A 15760-nucleotide genomic window follows, 5' to 3' on the forward strand; every position below is an offset into this window, starting at 1 on the left:
ATTTCTTCAGGTATACGTCATTATTACGGCAATAATAGAAACAGCATTGTGGAACAATATTGCATTTTTCCCCCCCAATATAATGCAGTCCTAGGCAGGGTGTGATGTAATCAAACTCACCTTGCTGCTGTTCATCTCTGATTTGTCGAATGGCTGCTCTAATCAACTTCCTCTCCTCGTATTCACTGGCCGCACGGAGCTACAAGCAAAGCAAAGAATTAGGCTGTGCTCAGAGTCATTCCCTACTCCTTATTCATTATATCACTTCATATTTTGTATACTGGACTATATGGTTCACCGAGTCAAACGAAAAACTGTTTTACTCTGGCATGCTGCCAGTTACATCACTGCTGATACAACTGACAAATCTGATCAACACCAGCTGCTCGAAGTTCTGCAATAAACAGGGACGTGTGGTCAGGAAAGGCAGGGAAGGCGATTAAATTATTTTCCATTTGAGTTCTCTGTATATAATGTCAATGATTTAATCTTTAAATTATCTGGGAGAGGCATTGCTCCCGCCTGGCTCAACAACTCGGATTGGACAGAAAAGCGACTGAAAGTACGGTGGATTCAAGGAAGTTCCTCGCCATTGGCGCAATGTTGTGAAGCAGCACGGCGCTCTCTCCAGAGTGATACTGTATTTAAACAAGAAGAAGCTTTGGCAGGTTGAGAACGTGCAAACCTAGCCGCCATCTTTGATCGGGAGTTCCTGACGATCTTTGCCATTCACTTGTATTGACTTTACTTGAAACAGTGTTTGGCTCCAAGAAACTGACTTTTTTTTAAAAATTATTTTTACATTTTTATTTTTTTGGGTTGCACCTCTATAACACCGTTATGAAACTCCCCACATGATTCCCACCCTTCGAAAAACTTCTGACACTTATTAAATTTAAACTTTAAAATGCAAAATCAAGAATAATTATTGAGCTGCAGCCAACATGTACAGAAAACACCGGCAAATAATAATGTCAAAGTTGTTATTTTTTTCCAAATATTGTCCTACTTGAACTAGACTCCTGCATCACATTTTATCCAAAGGTAAACTCCTGGTGGATTATACTGTGCTTTTTAAGATGTTATTTTGCAAAGCGAAACTAAGTTGCCATGACAACAGCCAACAACATTGCATCTTCACTTTTATTTTAATACCAAGAAGAAGTTTTTATGGCAACTTATTTTTACTTCACACAATAACAATGACTGATGAAGTGCATTAATCCACCAGGAGGAAATGCGACGCGGCATTGTAGCTAAGCTGAGAGTTATTTAGTGATGTTTTGTCATCCTTGTCCTGCTGTTGGTGGCTGAGCATGCTCCGCTCACAATTTCTAAACACAGCTGTTTACTACCCGCCTAATCCTGCTTGACTAACTAACTGAACAACACACTTGAATAGCGTTTTGAGTTTCCGAACAGAACGTTCAAAAGAGCCGCTACGTTCGTCAGCGTGCACGATTGCATTCATTGTGATTTAATTTTGCCATAGCATGAATGAAGACCACACAGGAGCAAACTCGTTGACTGACTCAACAGTGCCTCTCCTGGTTGCAGTCAAGTAATGCATTCCGCTTGCCTCAACTGTCACATGACACGACAAATAAATTCCACACAAATCGACAGAATTCTAAAAATGCCATCCCTTCGCTGCGACTCACCATCTTGGTGAGTTCGTCGACATCTCTGATTGCTTTTAGTTTGTGTGACAGGACATCCAAAGCTGCGCTGGAGTCGGACCTGAGAGAGTAATAGAGTGGTTATAACACGGTCATCATCACTGGCTCGTAACTTCACAATGCAAACTATTGCTTCACTGAGTTATAGAAAGAGTTAGCAGGACACAGAATTTTCTTGGCTATGCAAAAAATATTCCATAACTGGAAATAATTATTCTGCAGCAGAAGAAATTTGGCATCACAGACACAGATGGTTTGAAAAAGACATCCCATCTTCTTTTATTTTGGGAATCATTTTTTTGGTTCTATTATGGCCACCAATCTATGATGTATGTTGCCTCTCACCCAAAGTCAGGACAAGCACTAGTATACATAAAATGTATGGATGAGTAGTTGCATAATGTAAAAATATTTAGTGTGTGGACAATTTTGTAATTGTGATCAACACACATCAACCAGACAGCCAATCAAGATGTCCTCTTTTGGTCAACTTTCGTAAAATAGTGTTCAGCAAAGCAGAGTGTATACTCCTGGTGTTTCATCCTCCAACATTTCTGTTTTTCCCCCCTTAAGGAGTTTTTCTTGCAATCAAATTAGTCGTGAGAAAGAGTTTATCTCATCTCTTTAAGGTCAAACTTGCCAAACACGGATTTTGTGGCTCTAATTCTTAGCCATGCAATTTGGCCTCACTCGAGAGATTTCAAGGATATGTCTCTGAGGGAGAGAGTATAGCCAATATTAGCAAAAGTGTGCTGTTTAATTAAACATTTTTTTTTGGTCATTAGTTATCAATATCCTTTGATCATACCATTCTAAACAAGAAAACTAACTTACACTAACATCAAAATTATCTTCAGAAAAAAAAAAAACTTAATTCTACCATTTCTCATTAGATTTTAAATATCAATTATCAAACCGGCAAGAATTTAAGCAACAGCTTTTCCTCCAAGTGGCTCAGCTGAGTATTTAAGCAACAGGCTCTAGCACAACTTGCTCTCTTCCACTGTATCTGTCTCACCGTTTAAATGCGGACTGGTAACTTGATATTAAGATGATCTATTTATTGTAAAAGCGCAAAATGGAAAATGGAAAGGTCTACTGTGGCAGCAATTTACGATATACCCACTTCACATTTCCAGACTTTTCCTACTGGTACAGAAAGTTGAGGAATGCTGCTTTCCATTTCACCATTTCAAACCCAGTTCATCTGGCCTGCTTTGTAATTAGGACATCCAGTTACAGCATGTGTATGTGTGGGCTCACCTGTGCTGGTTTTCTTTGTCCTCCTGCTGTTTGAGTCGTGTGTGGCGAAACCTCTTGCTGGCCAGCGCGGCCTCCATGTCTTCAATCTCTCTCCTCCTCAACTCGCGGATAGCTGAACGGATGAGGCGTCTCTCGTCCAGATCCACGGTTCCATCCAGCTTCACGTACACCGCAAAAGAACAAAACAGAAGGAGCCGAATGATTGAGGTGCAGGCATAATAATAAGGTGTCACACTGTCAAGCATCAGCCACTCTTTGCTTGTATACTCTAGGATATACTGTATGGTTCAGTATTTCTAAATCAACAGTCACGTTTAAGAAATTACAGAACATAGTCATTTGAGCTCAAGGGTATATTAGCGACACTCACCGAATTAAAAAAAAAAAAAAAAAAAAAAACAGAACTGAAGACTGTTATACTATACATACAAACACGAGAGCCCCTTCTGGTGTGCATGACTTAGCCTGACAGTGGCAGTAGTGTGACACAGAATTCTTCGACATCGTAAAACAGTAACCAGTAAGCAGAGAAGTCCAAAGTCAGAACTTCACAGTAACCACAAAGGAGCTAGATGTGAAATTACTTTTGTTTCATTATGTCAGCATAGTTCACGAATAGAACTATGGCTGGAAGTTCAGATATTTTGGCCAGATCTCTATAAAAATATTAATATGAGTTCAGTAAAAACTACGCTTTTTTTTTTTTTTTTTTTAAGAAAACTCAATCCATAAATTGGGAAAAATGTGATTTGGTTATATTTATTAGAACTTACTGACAGGCATCAACATAAAGTCAACAATGAATTAAAGAAAATGTAAATTCTCATTGAATTGCAACTGTGCTTTAATGATAATTTTCCACCACAACAAAAGTTGAAGCGTACCATATAATGTTGCATTGCTGGTTGTTTTCTTTTCCTAATCCACAAAAAGATAATGGCAATTAATGCAGACGCGCGACAGAAATAGGTTGTGGGCTCATAATCATGAGGAAAATGTGGAAATATTGAAGGCGAGGTTCACTCTCATTATGCTGAATGGAGCGGCAAGCTTGGACATTTTTACAATAAGCTTCGCAATTTGATCCACTGTAATTGCGGCATTCTAAATATGGTCACGTTAAGTTTTCAAATACAGTAAATGTCGTATAATTGGCAGCATATAATTGTGCCCCACAACTCTGCTCGAAACTCTAATACTGAAGTGGATTTTTCATGTGCGTGGCTGCAGCTCCCTATAGAGAGAGGAAGGAGGTACGGAGGCGAATTACCCAGGATGCAGAAGGCAGTTTGAGGTGTGGTTCAACGTGGTGTGGACCTCAATGTTTGACATTGCCCACACGGACTCTAAGCGCTTTATTTTCTCTCTCTCTCTCTTTTTGTTTTGTGAAACTATTTCCTTGGTGTGTTTTAATTATGCGCCATCTTATGTCACGCTTACTCTTCAGCAAGTTATTGAACATCAAACATTACAAACTCTCAAACCTCCCATCAAGCAGGGCACATCAAACTTAACTGTTTGACATTGTGGCCAAAACGGCCACTTGACGTCCATTCTGGATGAACGGAGGGTCTTAGAGCTAACGAAGCTTTGAAGCCCCGAAAATAGGGGAGTTGATGGTTCAACTCACACAAATGAGTGGTGTGGGTGCAGTACCACATGATCCCAGCAGAGGACATACTGTATTTGATTTGATTTGATCTAGTCCTATCTCCAGTCCTTTGTGTAATTTGACTTGTCGCTATATAAATAAAATTATATTGTTTCAAATTAATACAATAGATTATTTATATAATATACCCCAGCAAGAAAAGGAAAAAGTCAACATACTAACCTGCTTAGAGTAAAGTGAAGGAAGCATTTTAGATACTGGTCTCGTATGCAATTTCATTAGAGTGTGCGGGTGTACATAATGAAATGGCCAGTGAGAGCGGATTGATGCTGACAAGAGCACACTGCACAGACCGCTCTAATGTGAGGAGACGGGTCCACCTGGGCAAGGAGGAACACAAACAGCTGCTGTTTGGCTTCCAGGGTGTTTGCTCTCCAGGACTCACAATTGTTTTTCATTACTTCAAGCTAATTCAAGATAGCTATGAAATTTCGAATGATTATGGCGTAAACATTGAGAGCAGCCTGGTGTTTAAGGCCGTGAGCGACAGAGGGTAGAGGTGTGTTGTCGCATAAGAGGCAGACAGCGGGAGACTGTCAACACATGCCGAGGTGAGTGATCCAAGTAAGGTTGATAGTCCTCACACTCAGCTGCACTCTTTAAGATTTCCTGCTGCTTCGGTCCAAAATGTGCAGCGGAGGAACACCTGGCTTTTCATATTCATACCAGCTTGCTCTAATCTCGTTGCACTCTTGAGTACAATGACAATAAAGGGATTTCTAATTCTAATTCTTAGTGGATGAGTGGATGAGGTGGTTAGGCCAAGCCTCACTATGACGACTCCTCATGCTGGAGTCAGAGGATGACAAGTAGTTTTTGAGGTCTCGCTGCGGTTGGACAAAAATATGCAGTCGCTGAGAGTAGCTCTTGTGCTGCCATTTGTGGAAATTTAAAATGCTGAAGAAAATGAAGAAGTGGACGTGCTCTGAAAAGGAAACATCAGAAGAGGGAGGAGAAGGAGAAGAGAGGAAAGAGTTAACAGCATTGAGGTACGATGACAAGGAGGTTAGAAGGGAGAATGAAGCTGGGATTGTCTTTGCCTAAAAATGGGCAGAGGAGAACTGGGTGGGAAAAAGGACAGGTCATTCCTCACATTCCTGCTGACTCACAAGGATGGTAGTCGAGTCAGGAACTGAGGTCAGGTTGCTTTTTATTTTAACAGCGGGGAAATGGTGAGGAGACATGGCATGACTACACACGTTTGTTTCTGTCACACTTTTAATCTAACACAGAATACAGGAACCCGCACAAATTTTTTACATCTTAGACTATCCTTTTTGTTTCCACAGTGCAAGAGATGCCACACAAGAGGAACAAAATTGCCATGCGTTTGTGCACGGCATCACCGTTTGATAGGCAAAAATGAATTATGTTTATTTTTGATTATTTTATTAAAAACAGTGACCAGCAAAACTGACAATGTCAGATTTGGAAGTTTTTCTACAAAGATGGTCCTAAAATGCTTCGCTGGGATAGAAGCACGCATGCTTCACCTTCACAGAAAGGTAGGAGTGTCGAGGCAAACTCAGAGTGTCTTGCGCTGCAGCAGCTCGATAGCAAAGCTTCGGCTGACTAGCTAGTGCGGCTTATCAATTAATCGCACCAAGTCAGTAAACATCGACCCCATAGCGAATAGCAACACTTCTGAAGTAGCGTTATCACAAAGGGATGATGAAGAAAGATGGAGAAGGCATACTAATTGCTAAGCTAGCCTAAGAATGACATCGTCAAACACCGAAATTACGTGGTGAAGTTTTAAAGGTGTAATCAAGTCAAAAATGTTTTAAACAGCCCCACCAGTCTAAATTTCTATCACGAATGATATGATTTTTACAACCTGATTTCTTTATTTTGCCTTTTGAGATGTGCAGTATAAATGTTGCCAACATTACTCTTATTTCTTTTTTAATATTAAAATCAATTTATAAAGGGCCATAAAAAAGTATTTTGAAATATTAAGCTGAAATTGAAATTTATATTTGAGCTTGAACTTGCCTTACTGCAAATGTTTCTAGAAAACATATAATTTGTGAATTTAAATAAAAACTATTATTGGCTGCAGGTGATTAGTGTCTTGATAACGAAACACCTTCAGACTTTGACACCAATTCAAACAGCGGCACCTACTGTATTTGAGGTTTAAAATGAGCCAATAAGAAAGCAGATATTGGGTTGAGTACATTTGGATTCGTTGCGGCCTTTAAAGTTGACGCAATATTGACCTGGAACAATGCCAGCAACTGCAACGATCTTCATCGGCGCATTTGAAAGAGAGCCAGAAAAAAATAAATGAATAAACACCAGCACTGTAAAGCAATAAGTGTCCATGACGACAGCAAATAAAACACCTCCGACAGGAGCACAGGCCAACACAAACAAGAGTAGCCGTTAAAGAAACTGAGGGTGAAATGAGTTCGGGGACAGAGTCCAGATGCGGCGGCCTTCACACAGTGAAGGGCTGTAGTGTGTCGCAGGAAATATGAGAGGAAACTTCTGGTTACATGGCAGTAACACCCTTTGTGCCAACGACCAAGCCTGAAGGTGTTTTTCTAAATAAATCACTAGAACGCCATAGCACTGTGTGCATGCATCGAAAGCATTCATTCTATGAACCAGAGAGTAGCCGTTACTCACATACAGAACTGCTTTTCACACCACGCTGCTTTGCCAGCAGACACGTGAGTCAGAAATTATACACAAGTGGGTGACACACAAACACACAAAAGTTAGTTTCATTTTGTAACAGTCTGAGCTACCTGTCGACTCGCAAATCACTACTGACACACCCACCAGTCCCAGTGGGAGTCACCCGACCTGATAGGATGTTGGCAAACGGGATGGTGGAGGTGTATGACTGACAGGATGACAGCAGATAAAACTAACTGGGTTAGTCATTGCAGATGAGATTACAGACAAATAACTGTCTGCTTGAGATTCTTGCATGCGTAGAATAAACCAGAAAGGCAGGACGTGACGAGGCAGAACTCAAACAAGCTACGAGTCTAAATAATGTTCTGATGCTGGCCGGCCGCTGTGTTTCAGTGTTCGAATGACTGACTGAGCAGCTCAATCAATCAAGGTCAATTAAGGAGCGTTCGTGGTTTACTTTAATCCCACCCAGATGGCAAAATGCTCCTGCTCTCCACCTTTTGCACTCATCTACACGTCAGGCCACAAAGTGAACTGAATTTCAACGCCTGCAAGGTCAGTTTACCTTATTGTGCCAAGAGTAAAATGTAGTCAAACGTGGCAGATGCTTTAGGTTCCTCAGGTAGACAAAATACCGGCAAGGTACAATTATGTCGGTCTACGAGCTACGTTTTAATGACCACCTGTTGCCACGAGGTTGGAAATAACTGAAAAGGAACCTGACCACTCAGCTCGAAAACCACATGAACACAAAGCGTGTGGCTTACCAGTTGAGTTTTGTCTAAATCAAATGACAACCCACGTCTACACCTTTCATGAGTCATTGACCTCCCTCGACTAAACGGGGATTATGCTGCTGCTGCTGCTTTGTATGTCTGTTTGTGGGATTATGCAAAATCTACAGGCAGAGTTTGATTGAAAAGTGTAGCCTGGAGCAGGACAAAATCCTCCACTCTATGGAAGAATCTGACAGAAAAGAGAAAAAATATATATATGTAAATAGTACAGTGTTAACTTTATGTATGTTTTACTCTGTGTAAAGCGCCACAGCTGAAACGCGCTGTACAAATAAAGTTGTATTGGATGCATAAATCTAATAGTGAAATGACAACTAAATTGTACAATTAGGAGCTCAACCAAATGTTTTGTGGTCAAAGTAGCTCTTAATTCCCATAAAAACAACTCATCAATGAACTCACGAAAGCTGACCGCACATTTTTAACGCAAGCCCCCTGGGAGGCCTGTCCCCACAAGCACGCACAGCGTCTTGGTGTCTTATACGTTATGATTTGCTTCACCACAAGGAGGAGAAGGTACTTGCAGCTGATGGGTTAGACACTCGTAAGCTACATGTGATAGAAAGCCAGGAACGGCCACTGAAGCCGTCGGACGCATCATGACCCTTTAGAGCCGACTCGAGGCCTTTTGACTCACAGTATGCAGTTCCTGTTGCATTTTTAGCACCACGTGCGCGCACTAATTTGTGAAATATGATGCATTAAAGACCGCACGGATGCGCATGTGCATTCAGCATGCAATCATACAGGTGCGTAAGTATTGCGGCTGTGCTGTGTAGGCGGGAATTGAGCCCCGGAATAATCATTTCCAGAGCACATTGAGGTTAGAGAGCATCCAGGCAGCAGATGGGATCAGAAAGCTTTTAGCTCTCTGGTGTCAAGAGCAAGAGTTTTGCCTTATAAGGAGAAAGGACACTCCTTGTAGTAATGCTGACGTGAGCTACAACTGTAGACTGTCCAAATGGAGACACTCAGATGAGCTCTGTCAAGAATAAATTAAAACAATATAACATATATTGGAGATCCACAAATGAGTTTTCTCTAAGTGTGATCAAATTCAACTCCAGTGTACATTGTTTTTTTTTTGAGTGTGTAATAACTCAGGAAAACAATGAACGCATACAGAAGGCAAGCACACCCTGTGAGAAATGGGAACATAGTCATGATACAAGAGGGCCCTGCGAGGCAATCCAGTTCTTAGAAAAGGGAGTTTCGGTCACCGCACAGCTGGAAGATCAACAAAAAAAGAAAATGAAAAAGATTCAAGGTTGAACCACATTGTAGTGCCTCCATTGTGTGGGAACAAGACTGAACATGGACTGCTAATGAATGAAAAAGGCGAAAGAATAACATACATGTGGCAACGCGTTCACGTTGACTCAAGGTAAACGTGCTCAGAAGCTAAACTTTCAAGAATAACTGCATGCTAGGACAGATGGGAAAACACTGTCCCCCTTTCCAGTCCACAGAGCAGAAAAAGATGCCAGAATGCTTAGAGCAGGGAGATACAGGCTACAAATGACTTTCTATAGCAGCACAATAGATTAATGCACTGAAAGACAATTTCAACTCATGTGACACAAGGCCAAGTGTTGGAAACAGGATACAAGAGTGCCTTCAGTTAAAAGCCACACTAAAATTGATAACGTTGGGATAAACAAATGAGCTCTAAAGTAGGGTTGGCCAAAAAGGGAGAAAAATATTCTTGTGTTCTCAAATGGTCTGTCATATTTTACAGCAGTATAACCTCATTTATTATTTAAAAAAAAGTGTGGAAAATAAAAAGTGAAACATTCTGCGAAGCATTTTCAAATTTATCACTTTAACATGGTGGACTACAAAGATTTGGATGCTTTAAGCCGTTTAAGTATAGCTGTTTCATTTTTTAAATACTGTATTTTAAAAATGGTTTTAGGATTGTTTCCTCGGCTAGAAGTCTTACTTCTCTCATTAAAACAACAAGCAAAAGACTGGGAAGGAGACTGCATAACATTTCCAGATAAGATGGCATTTTCCTGAGCGGTCAGCAGCACATGGGAAATGATGCTTCTCATCAAAAGACACTGCTGGGGAAAAAATACAAAAATTAAAAATTGCATGCCAGTTTCTGCTGAATGTGGATATCCCTCAGCAGGAAGCGCATAAATTAGTAGCCTAAACAGATGCACACTGACTCAACTTTAATAAGAGCAGTGAAACTTGCTCCACTGAACAGATTATCTATGTATGAATTATTTCCAGAAGCTCAGCACAGCATTAACAACAGTGAGCTGAAAATCCAAACATCAACATCCTCCTGATGGCCTCTGCAAGATTTGAGGAAATGACTCTTCCCTCAGGGATTTAATCACAAATCCGACATGTATCTGTGCCCACACCACATGTTCCCTCTCTACTTTATACCACAGTTTATTTTAGAATCCACTCCCAATTTGTCAGAAATTAAAATCAGGCATCAGCCGCAACATGCTACCTTTTTAAATGCTCGTTTATCACCGCAGTGCTGCCATGAAAGGGAGGTTGACATTCTAGTTAATTTGCGAAATGGGCCCACTTTTGGGCTCTGTTGCTAATGCTAACAACACGTTAGCCATGAAGCTCACCCACAACACGGATTATCGCTTATGTGCGTTGCGGATAATAATTGTGTTTACATCGCTGCCTAGTGTAAGCAGTTTAAAATCAATATTTTATCTCATCTTTACGTTCCTGATGACAACCAAGTAAAAATGCAATTGCATTCTTTATTTTTCGTAAAAAAATAAAAAATAAAATGCTAGCAGAAAACACCTGTGTTACAATCCCTGTTCTCATGGGACATGAATAAACAATATGGATTGGGTCTGCTGTTAGGGATGTTTCTTTGTATAGAAATATCACAATCACTTCATCACACTCATTGCTTGTTGTCATGGGTCCTACCTGAAACTGTGATCATAGCTGTGAGAACAGAATTTGACATATGCAAGTAATGCGACTCAGCTGGAAGCAGGAACAACAACAAAAACACTGCCATGGTCCACAAGTATTGTTTTGCTGGTTGGTGAATTTTTTCCCGCAGGTGAGTTTCTATTTTTTTTTTTTTAAATCCATTTATTTGGGGAGGGGGGGAGTAAATAACTGTTGAAAGATTGAACTAAGAGTATTTGAACAATTTTAGTTAAACAATGGCTCCTAACAATGACTCAATTACCAAAATAGTTGTCGATCAATTTAATAAGGGATTAATTTTAACACTTCTCGCTGAGTTTATGGGACAGAAATTCTGGGTAGCTCACCATAACATTCAGAGGAATAGAACAAACAAAATCAAAAAACGCTTTGCGGCCCATTGTCAATTTAGGATATGCGCATCGCAACATATAAGGAAGGACTGCAGGACAACACTGCAAGACTTTATAGACGAGAAAAAGCGACGTGTGCGCTTCGGCAAACCTGTAATTCACTTACTGCAAGAATGTAATCACATGACAACACCAACATCCATCTCTGGGACATTTATTTGGTTAGCAACGTGTCTAAATGCCACATTATTCCATTATGGAACAATCATACTGTTATAATAAAAACACAGCACCTCATATTAAAAGAGCAGCATTCGAGTACGACAAAACAAATGTTCTCTTGAATGGGGGAAAACAAGCTGAACTTCAATTCACCTTCAGACTGAGAGGAAACATTTGCTAAAGTATAGATGGGGAGTGGGGGGGGACATTGCATTGTTTCACTGCAATAAACTCGAAGCCCTAAAACTAAATATAGACTTTGAGGCTTATAGGACTGCAACAAAATATGCCCATTTATAGTTGTATTCACAAAACGAGGTTTCCTGTTTAGTCCAATAAACTTTCCGACTTCTTATCTCTCTGTTGTGCATTTGTATAGGAAGATGTCAAACCTTTTTGTTGTGGACTGTCACTGCAGCGGTGAAGATAACTTGTTTCCATTCTAGTAGGGGAAATGTCCATAAAAAGTCTTCATGGATATTTGCAAGTGCATCATGTAGGAAATATGCTAAAAAAAAAATGCACGCATCTCCTTTGATGTGATATGATTACATACGTGTGTGCATATTGTTCCAGATCATTTATGATATAATTGCAGGACCAACCCCTCTACACCAGCAGACCAAACTTGTGAATCCTTTTTTAACTTTGCTGCTAATGATGGTTAGATGTCACATGTTGCACTGACATGTGACCAAAATCTGTTCTACGCGGGTAAGCAGGGTAAAAATATCACCGAGTATAAGCAAACTAAAAATGTACTGAAGCAATGATTTTGAAGTTCATTATTGTTGTTTCCATGTTGCTGACACCTTACATAAAACATCACAATATGGCTGATTTATGGCTCCCTCCTGATGAGGCTGACATTTTTCAACACGTCTCTTGGGGGCGACTACAGAGAGCTGACAAGCACACTCATTCTTCCACTCTCAGTGCGACTGCTGAAAAGCACAAAAGCCCAGAGGGTCATAAAATAAAGGCCGGAGGGGTCCTGTATATCACGGGGGTCTGAGCAGGAGCAAAGCTGCTACATCTCAAACATACGCATGCTTCCAGATCACCAGGGAGAAGTGACGCTCACACGACTAGTAGGAATAATGACAAATCAATGTGCCAGACATCCGGCGTGGGCGTTAAACCGGGCAGGCGCCATGTACAGAAAGACCCCCTATGGCGGCCATGTTTCATCCAAAATAACTGCATTAATAACAAGCAGGAAGAGAAAAGTCAATCTTCATTCCTTTGATGTCGTAAGGCAGGTTTCAAGAGGTAATGAGAAGGAGAGTGGCGCAGCTGCCAGATGCAGCACACAGTAAACCACCTGCTTGTTCTACAGGTTTGACTCAGACTATACTCTTCAAGAAATGCATACATACAATTGATCGTCTCCATTCTCTTAAGCTACAAAACAAAAAAAAAATGAAAAAAAAAAACTTTTGTATAGGCCTGGCAGAATAATTTTTATTTGCATGTGTTTTTCTTTGCTATACATTTAGGTATTTTGTTAACATGCAATGCTCTAAATTTTAGGTCACTGACTTCACTCACTCAAAATATCCCCCCAAAAATAAATAAATTAAAAAAAATGCCTTCTTACAGGCGACTTGGTGCCGGGAATGCCTGGCCGCGAACAAAAAGTTCTAGCAAATAGGCAGACTCCACAGCAGAGTGTGGTCGCATTGGAACGTTACATTGCGTCGCGTATGCTTAGATTGAGCTGTCGCGTTCCAAAGAAAACGTGTGTTGTAGTTACAATACAATACGATACAACTTTATTTATACGTCGCCTACAGTCGAAAAACTGGAGCCAATCCTCATCCAAATAAATGCGCCAGTCATCTCATTCCCAGTTCAGTCTCTGTAAATATCCAGACTGGTGCTTTTATGCCTTGCATTCTCCCCGTAATCAGCAAAGAAGCAGTTTGCCACATCCTAACAACATGATCTATGTACCTCTGCTCACTTCCACATTTCCTCATTCTCATATAAAATCAGCCACGGAGAAGTAAATCCTTTTGATATGTTGAAGTGGTCATAGGTAGGGATGTCCACATGAATTTTGGTACCATTTGATCATTATTTTTGGATGTTATAAGCAATGGAAGTACAATAATTTCTAATGGAGCAGTTGAAATCGGACCCTTTAATGACTCTGCAGTAACATGGGGAGAGTGGAGGAGGGCGTGGCCTTAAACCACAAGTCAACACTCATTTCCCAATTTCTTCAAAATTAATAGATAAAAAAATAACTAAATTTCAGTTTCCTGATTAAAAAGATACAGAAACTGAGCTTGTTAGTGAAAAATGGGCCATCTTGGATCTTGTCCTCCTTTATCAACAAAAACATATAAATTAGTGCGGTCAAGCGATTAAAATATTTAATCATAATTAATCGCATTTTTGCATAGTTAATTAGTTGTTAATCGCACATTTTATTAATTGTAAAAAATAAAATCCCTTTATTTTTTTGTCTCAATAGTTTATTGAATTGTAATACATTTAATATATGAAAATTTATTTTTTGTTTTCATGCATTTTAAATTGAAAAAACAAAGCATTGGATTTGACTCACACAAACAAAGTCACACAAAACTGTATCTCAACAGCCTTTTTAAGGGATCAAATTGGAGTAATATAAGTAAGTACTATAAAATACCAACCAAGTGCAAATGAAATGGGCCAAATAATGGGCTGTCACACCGAGGTCGTTATGGTTACTGAGAGAAGTCCAGTAATCACCGGTGAGCGCGACTGCTTCCTGCAAGTCGTGAATGCGGGTTGCAATGGTGTATCTCGAGGACAATTTGTAAGTGCAGTCGTTGAACGCAATTCGAAGTATTTCAGCCAGACCTTTGTCCTCCACGATGCTAACACGCAGTGGCCACCCACTGAGCTATGGCTTCGGCGACTCTCTTTTTAGTTGATCCATCCATCGGTTTCTGTCGCAAATTATCCATGGATGCCTGGGTTTGACAAGGGGATGGAGAATTGGCATCAGCGGTGTGCTTGGCCATCAAATGGTATTTTAAACTGGACATGCTGCGATGGTAATTCAATGCACGATGGCAATACACACAAATGACATTGCTCTTATCAATGACACTATTAGGTAACTTTAAAAAAAAAAAACTTGCTGTTCAGAATTGAATTTGCGTCATTTTTACCACTCGCTATGATGCTTTTAGTTCTATAAACCGGCGAAAACTCTGCACAGCAAGCCCATGCAGGCGTGTCCTAAATTTCGCGTGCTTGATGTTTTTTTTCCGGTTGGATTAATAACGCATTTTTCTGACAACTCTAATATAAATAAATATTAATGCGCCTTTTCAGTCAGCACATTTTTCCCCACTTCTGACTGAACCTTTGGTAAGCGGTTATATCGCCACCTGTTGCTTTGGAATGCGCTTAACAGCCTGCAACTGTGTTTCCGTTAGGGCACATTTTTTTGAGGGGGGTAACATTTTTAAGACATAAGCATAGGAATTGATGTTTATTTTCAGAGTGGGGTGGAAATCTTTTTAAAACTGCTCAGGTAGTCATGCACACAGTATCTTAAGCAGCTCCATTTCTGCCATCCAGACAGATGACAACATACATGCTGTGCAACTGCCACATAAACTGGGACACCAACATTTTCAGTGGTGGATATTCAAATAATTGTGGCTGAGCAAAAAGAAAAATGTTGGTTGCCATGGAGAGGATTAGATGTGCAAATAAAAGGCAACGAGTGCTCTGAATAGATGAGTGGCGATGGGATTAGCGGCTTTAGAGAGGCCGCCATATGACCTTCTGACCGCTTGGTTCATCAAGCACAACACAGGATGGAAGCGTGTGCTCATTAATAGCCGCGCCACCAACAACTTCAATGAGAGTCCACAAACGCATCCTATTGATTGTCGTAGAAAAATGCTCATTTACTGGCTGCCGGGTCATTTTCACAGCACAATAATTGGCGTCTTGCAAATTTATTGCAGCTCCTCGTGAACAGGGACCGTTTTGTTGTTTGTATGTTTCCACCATGCCAATGTCATGTGAACGCACCGTGAGCCGTGCTGGAACTGGGATTGAGTCCCACTGGGGCTGTCCAGAGTGGAAAATGCAGACTTTTCTGTCACCACAAACATGTCCAGTGGGAATGTGGGATCTTGCTGACCCAAGAGGGTGGTCACATTTGAGGGGGCCGAACACGTT

The 15760-nt window shown here is 40.5% G+C and overlaps 1 protein-coding gene across 1 annotated transcript in view; it reads right to left on the reverse strand.

Moving 5' to 3' along the window:
• The window catches only part of smtnb (smoothelin b), a 55973-nt gene that overhangs the window by 35604 nt on the left and 4609 nt on the right, over positions 1-15760 (reverse strand). Inside the window, exons 2-4 of the mRNA XM_088298204.1 lie at positions 2943-3100; positions 1662-1740; positions 121-199 (exon numbers count right to left, since the gene is read on the reverse strand). Of these exons, the coding sequence (XP_088154330.1) occupies positions 121-199; positions 1662-1740; positions 2943-3100 (316 nt within the window). The remainder of the gene's footprint in view (positions 1-120; positions 200-1661; positions 1741-2942; positions 3101-15760) is intronic.

Source organism: Idiotropiscis lumnitzeri, chromosome 1 (assembly GCF_059441095.1).
Source record: "Idiotropiscis lumnitzeri isolate Australia: NSW breed Sydney's pygmy pipehorse chromosome 1, RoL_Ilum_1.0, whole genome shotgun sequence".
NCBI lineage: Eukaryota > Metazoa > Chordata > Actinopteri > Syngnathiformes > Syngnathidae > Idiotropiscis > Idiotropiscis lumnitzeri.